Source organism: Ostrea edulis, chromosome 2, assembly GCF_947568905.1.
Source record: "Ostrea edulis chromosome 2, xbOstEdul1.1, whole genome shotgun sequence".
NCBI lineage: Eukaryota > Metazoa > Mollusca > Bivalvia > Ostreida > Ostreidae > Ostrea > Ostrea edulis.
In genome coordinates, this window is record NC_079165.1 from 6,399,968 (window position 1) to 6,406,961 (window position 6,994).

Consider the following 6,994-nt stretch of genomic DNA (forward strand, 5'->3'; position numbering starts at 1 on the left):
AGACATCGCCATTTGTAGGTGAGTTAAACTAAAAAACCCGTGATTCTCACTTCTAAATGCCGAGTGTTTGGCAAAACGATCGGAGCTGGAACTCACGACCTCCCGGTTACAAAGCGAAAGCTCAACCACTGAACTCTCGCGACCGGTAGCAGCAGAAAGAATAAAAATCTTCACAAACAAAGACAATAACAAAAGAAGAAAAAAGAAAGAAAAAAAATTACATCAACAAAATTCCTAATTTGTGCTGGGGAAGAGATGTCTTATAATGCTTCAAATAAAAAAAAAATTCCCCAGTTTTTAATTTCTTATACTCCGTGGGGAGGGGGTGAGTAGAGGGTTTTACTACTATTTTAGGACTTGATTCTTCTTTCACTACTACTGTGGAAAATAAGGGGGGTGGGGGCTCACACAATATATTTGATTGTATTACAAACCACAAATAATGGTCATTATAAAAAAGGGGGGAGGCATCCCCCCCCCGATTCTACGTGCCTGGGTTTTTTTTAATCATCTCACCTAAACAACAATTGATGGGAGGGAACGTATAAGACAGGTAGTGAAACTAATCTTAGCTGAAAGAAAAAGATCCTAGTGGGGGAAAAGTGGTAGGAACCGGCCCTTTACCCCCTCGTTCACTTCTGGGTACCTATTTTATTTTGTTCTCATTTCTTTTTATGTCGCATTGTTTTGGAATTCATAAAACCTTGATAGTTTAGGCTGTTGTTGGATAGAGCGCCAATACTCTCGAAATCCTTTGGGGTTTACATAGCCTTTCGGAACTCGAGATTAATCCGACTTAACTCACTATGAGTTAAGTCCAGTTATTGAAATGAACAGAACATGTATTTGTCCAGGCAAAGAAACATAACTCTCGCATTCGATAGAATTGCGCGGTTTTGACACTATCCCCCCAAACACCTATCGTGACACTTTCCCTTTTCTAACCCGCGTATATCTACTGCGCAAGCGCGAATTGCTAGTTCTTTTTGAGTTCCATGTCGACGAAAATACAAATTGTCTCGATCACGAAATCCAATTCAACACCATCGCCCGTCCTCGACTGACTTCCAACATATTTGGGTAAAGTAAACACATATATAATTTGCGGTACGTATTTATGTTCTATTATTTTTGCTTAATTTGGTAGTTCAACGCTTTTATTCATGGGTACGGGCTTTTCAAGGCGACTTGCTTCATCTACACCGCCATTGTACACGTCGGGTCGGCATCATGGTCGGTTCTTAACTAAAGGATAATTTGTTATTATTCAATTAACTCTAAGTCATTTAAGCCTTGCTATTCTATTTCCAAACATCCACTGTAATATCTAGCATTAATTTTTGTTTTTTCAAACTTGTCTGTAATATCGCAATTTTCATTTAGGTCTACTTAGCTAACCACAACACGTGCTGATTCTTATATTCCTCTTATAATATTGTTTAACTTCGTAGAAAATGTTGCGACGTACGAAACGCCCTTCCAAATCACCTTATGCCAGACCGGCACAACACCCTGCACTTCGTTCATTGCCCACACGGACTTCGACCCCTGCAATTATTGCCCAGACTCAACCCCGTTCGACAACCCAACCCCAAGTGGAGAACCAGATAGAGGACACGCCTCTCGCTCAACCACTAAGGCAGCCTCCCAGCCTCATCACGGAAGCAACTGTATCCACACAGCCACCAGCAGCACCTGAGACACCCTACATAACAGGTGAAAATCCTCTTATAAGCATCACTGATGAGCTTGGGGTTCACGTCCCTCAAGCCATCAAAGATAAAATTTGGGCAAAACAATATGTTGATTTGTCAAAACTTCTCGATTCAGAATCAGAAAACGGCCATGATGCGCACAAATTTTCAATCATAGAGGGTCAATTAGTTGCAGAACCCAAGGTCAAACATATTAAAATTGCCACGATCGATAACTGGATCGATGCGTTTTTAATATTCGCAAGTATATATCTCGCTAGGCACCCTTCCGACATCCAGGCCATCTTGAAATATATCCATACCATTCGCATGGCACATGGCCGCCAAACAAATTGTAACTGGCTCGAGTACGATAGGCAGTTCAGGTTAAAAATCTCAAAAAATCCCACTATCTCCTTTGGTTCCATTGATGCTGAGTTATGGCTCATGTATATGCAATCACAGGTCTCCTACTCATCAAATCACTCAAAAACTGCATTCAAGTGTTTCGATTATAATTTTAAAGGTTCATGCCTTAAACCACACTGCACATTCCAACATGTTTGTATGCACTGCAACAAGTCTCATCCCCGCATACACTGTTGGTCATTCAACTCTCCTCAATCCAAGTCTACTACCCCAACTCCCCCTCGTCCAAACACGGCTCAAAACTATCCCCCACAAAGTAACGATTTTCGAAATTACAAACCAAAACATTCTTTTCAACCACAGCGGACGAGATTTAATCAACCTAGGTTCAACTCCAATTAAGCGCCCAGTACTTGCGAAATATTTAGCACTATATCCAAATACCGAAGATGCCCAATTTTTGCTTAACGGTTTCTCTTTCGGATTTTATTTGAACTACTCGGGTCCTAGAGTTTACCTACATCCGAAAAACATGAAATCAGCAAGCGAGCATGCAAATCAGTTATTGACTATTATTGAAAAAGAAATCGCATTAGGACGTATAGCTGGACCTTTTTCCAACCCCCCTTTTCCCAATTTCCGTTGTAACCCTATAGGCGTTTTGCCTAAGAAAGACGGGGGTTGGAGGTTAATTTCAAATCTATCGGCACCTGTAGGTATTAGCGTTAATGAGCATATTGACCCCATTTTGTGTTCAGTTCACTATGCTTCATTCGACCAGGCAATTTCCTTAATACAAACCTCGGGTAAAGGGGCGTTACTTTGCAAGATGGACTTGTCTAGTGCATTCAGACTTTTGCCAATTCATCCATCAGATTTTGCTTTATTAGGCATGTGTATTCGAGACCAATATTACTTTGATATGTGTATGCCGTTTGGGTGTGCCATCGCTTGTTCAACATTCGAAAAATTTTCATCATTCCTCCATTGGCTAGTAGGCCGAAAGGCACTCAATCAAAATCTCACCCATTACCTTGACGATTTCTTGTTCGTTGGTAAACAAAATACTTCACAATGTTTAGATATTGCCAATAATTTTCAGGCAACTTGTGAGGAATTAGGCGTTCCAATAAACCATAAAAAAAACACAAGGCCCGACCACACGATTGTGTTTTTTAGGTCTGGGAATCGATACGGTAGCACAGACCATTTTTATACCAGACAATAAGATTCAAGAACTTCAGTCCAAACTTCATGCGTTAGTCGCTTTAAAAAAGGTTACCCTTAAAGAAATGCAATCATTATGCGGCTCCCTCAATTTCTTTGCTAAAGCCATTCCAGGCAGCAGGGCATTTAACCGCAGATTCTATAACTCCACCATTGGCATACGGAAACTTTACTTTCTAATCAAAGTTACACAAGCAATCAGAGACGACGCAAATGTTTGGCTCAATTTTCTCGAGCATTACAATGGGTATTCCCCCTTTCCAGAATTACATTGGTCTACTAACCAGGCCCTTAACCTCTTTACCGATAGTTGCGGATCCTACGGCGGAGGTGCAATTTTTCAGAATCATTGGGCAGTAATTTCCTGGCCATCTTCATGGGGTAACGAGGTACGACGGGATATTACTTTTTTAGAGCTAGTTCCCATCTTATTAGCTATTTGGGTCTGGGCTGATCATTTTAAAGCAAAGAAATTGCTTATAAACACCGACAACATAGCTTTGGTACACATACTAAATTCTCAGTCTAGTAAGTCTCAGCGCGTCATGTCTCTCTTAAGGCCACTAATATTGTTATGCCTGAAGTACAACATCCAGATTAAATCCACTCATATATCGGGCTATAAAAATTCCATTGCAGACTCTATTTCTCGATTTCAGTGGGAAAAATTCAGGACCCTCGCTCCACATGCAGACAAGAATCCAGCCCTCATACCTCCGGCATTATTGACTCTTTTAGACCTCAAGTAGATTGTTTGCTTGACGCCGCCATAGCAAAAAACACAGCATCAACTTATCAAAAAGCCCTAAACTCTTTTCTGAACTTTCGTATCAAATATAAATTGCAGTTATGTTGGCCCCCACCAGTTGACCAGTTTATTAACTATATTGCTTTCTTGAGTGCCAACAAAGTATCGTTTTCAACCGCTAGGTGTTACCTAAGTGGCATTAGTTACAAAATTCAGTTAGAGGGCGGTATTGACAATACTAGGGCATTCATAGTAAGGAAAATGCTAGAGGGATTACATAGGCTGAACCCAGCAAAGGATACCCGTTCCCCTATCACTCTTCGTATACTGAACCAGTTAATACCTATTCTGCCTGTAGTTTGTTCAAGCTCATACGAAGCCACTATGTTTTCCACCGCTTTTCAGTTGGCATTTTTTGCATTGTTGCGGGTTGGCGAAATTACCTTCACTAGTCATGCCACTCCTACACTGTTGTACAATGACGTATCAATAGACGATGAACATATTTCGTTGTTTATAACTGGTTCAAAAACGGATCAATACAATAAAGGGTTCTACTTTGCACATTCCACTGAACTCCCAAACAGATTCATTGTTCAAGCACTTGCACAACTTTTTGTCCATTAGACCCCAATCACGTGGCCCATTTTTCTGCCACCTTAACGCCAAACCGCTCACTAGATATCAATTTACATCATTATTGCACAGGTCTATTGAATTTATCGGTTTAGATACCTCTATTTTTAAGTCTCATTCATTCAGAATAGGTGGAACTACCCATTTGTTTTTACAAGGAATCCCCGAAGATGAAATTAAGGCTAGAGGCAGATGGAAATCTGACGCATTTAATTCCTATATCAGAGCCTAAAGTTTAAATTTTTTAGTATACCTGCAACATTTCGTGTTCTAATTGAATACCCAAGTTTGTAGGTTCCCGTACTACTGTCTGGATCATTGGCTCTTCCATTATTAATCATGCTGCCCGCCACGCAGAAAAGCATTTCGGAAGCCAGCATATGGATCTACTACAGCACAATGTCTCAATTTTTTGGTCCGGTAAGAGCGGTATGGTGTGGGAGGAGGTGGAGCCAATAGTTAAAAGTATTGTTCAAAAAAGGGGCAAACCTGACGTTATATTAATTCATGGCGGGGGTAACAGTATTGGTACAATGCCCTTGGCTAGATTGCAAAAGTTCATGAAATTAACTTTTGCAAATTTACAAACTTTTCTTCCACAAACTCGATTCATATGGTCCCAAATTCTCCCCAGGCGTTACTATAGACATATGTTCTCAAATATTGCAGCCGATAAAGCACGTAAGCGTATCAACAAATCTTTAGCGCCATTTGTAATAGCACGCAATGGCGCATACATAAAATACTCAGGACTTCAACAATGTTCTTCCACGTTTTATAGAGACGGTACGCATTTGTCGGATATTGCTCAGGTTACGTTTTTAAACACCATCCGGGATGGATTGCTTAGCATCATCCAAAGAAACGCTCGAATAGTTCCTTAACCACACGGCTATTTGATAAGCAGTCTCCCTGTCATGGCTCGAGCAAAATTTTGCCCGCTCGTGGCGGATGTCTTCATGTACGTAAATATTTCTCATACATACATGAAGACATTTGGCCGAATTTTGCTAAGCCTGCCACAGATTTTGTTTCATTCCAGGTCCGTGGCTAATAATTAGGCTTATTGACATTGCATGATTGATATTGATTGATTGACAAATTGAAATGATTGATTGATTGAAATGATTGATTGATATATTGATTGATTGACACATTGGTGGAATGAAATATTGATTGATTGATTGAAAATATTGATTGATTGACACATTGGTGGATTGAAATATTGATTGATTGAAAATATTGAGTGAATTATTGATTGATTGACCGAAACATGGATGGACTATTGATGCTACAACACAACTATCCAAAAGTCGTTGTAGATCATGGATTTATACATACTGATGTTTTGTATTAATATGAACATTGTCGTTGAATTGAAAATACGTTTTTATTAAGTAAAGCCATGACAAAGACTGCTTATACGTGTTATCGTTCTGTTCTATTGAAATAATCCGACTTAACTCACTATGAGTTAAGTCCAGTTATTGAAATGAACAGAACATGTATTTGTCCAGGCAAAGAAACATAACTCTCGCATTCGATAGAATTGCGCGGTTTTGACACTATCCCCCCAAACACCTATCGTGACACTTTCCCTTTTCTAACCCGCGTATATCTACTGCGCAAGCGCGAATTGCTAGTTCTTTTTGAGTTCCATGTCGAGGAAAATACAAACCCTCCCTACCCTCCCCCTTTTTCATAACATACATGCATATCATCCTTTTTGTGTTTTTGCTGTCTCCCTTTTTGTGTATTTCAGGATTCATTTTGTCCACGCCAACGTGCCTCGAATATCTGCCTTCACGAAGCGTCATGGCTCTACAACTTATGAGGTGTCAGTGGTCAATGATGGTCAATTGCCGAATTTTGCTAAGCCTGCCACAGATTTTGTTTCATTCCAGGTCCGTGGCTAATAATTAGGCTTATTGACATTGCATGATTGATATTGATTGATTGACAAATTGAAATGATTGATTGATTGAAATGATTGATTGATATATTGATTGATTGACACATTGGTGGAATGAAATATTGATTGATTGATTGAAAATATTGATTGATTGACACATTGGTGAATTGAAATATTGATTGATTGATTGACACATTGGTGGATTGAAATATTGATTGATTGAAAATATTGAGTGAATTATTGATTGATTGACCGAAACATGGATGGACTATTGATGCTACAACATAACTATCCAAAAGTCGTTGTAGATCATGGATTTATACATACTGATGTTTTGTATTAATATGAACATTGTCGTTGAATTGAAAATACGTTTTTATTAAGTAAAGCCATGACAAAGACTGCCAA

The 6,994-nt window shown here is 39.4% G+C and overlaps 1 protein-coding gene across 1 annotated transcript; it reads left to right on the forward strand.

Annotated features, from left to right (window-relative positions):
* The first annotated feature begins 792 nt into the window (after window positions 1-792).
* LOC125678588 (uncharacterized) lies at window positions 793-6,994 on the forward strand. The gene is made up of 2 exons (XM_048917149.2): window positions 793-1,107; window positions 1,452-6,994. Exon 2 carries the CDS (start codon window positions 1,455-1,457, stop codon window positions 2,463-2,465), a length of 1,011 nt encoding a protein of 336 aa, XP_048773106.2. The 5' UTR covers window positions 793-1,107; window positions 1,452-1,454; the 3' UTR covers window positions 2,466-6,994.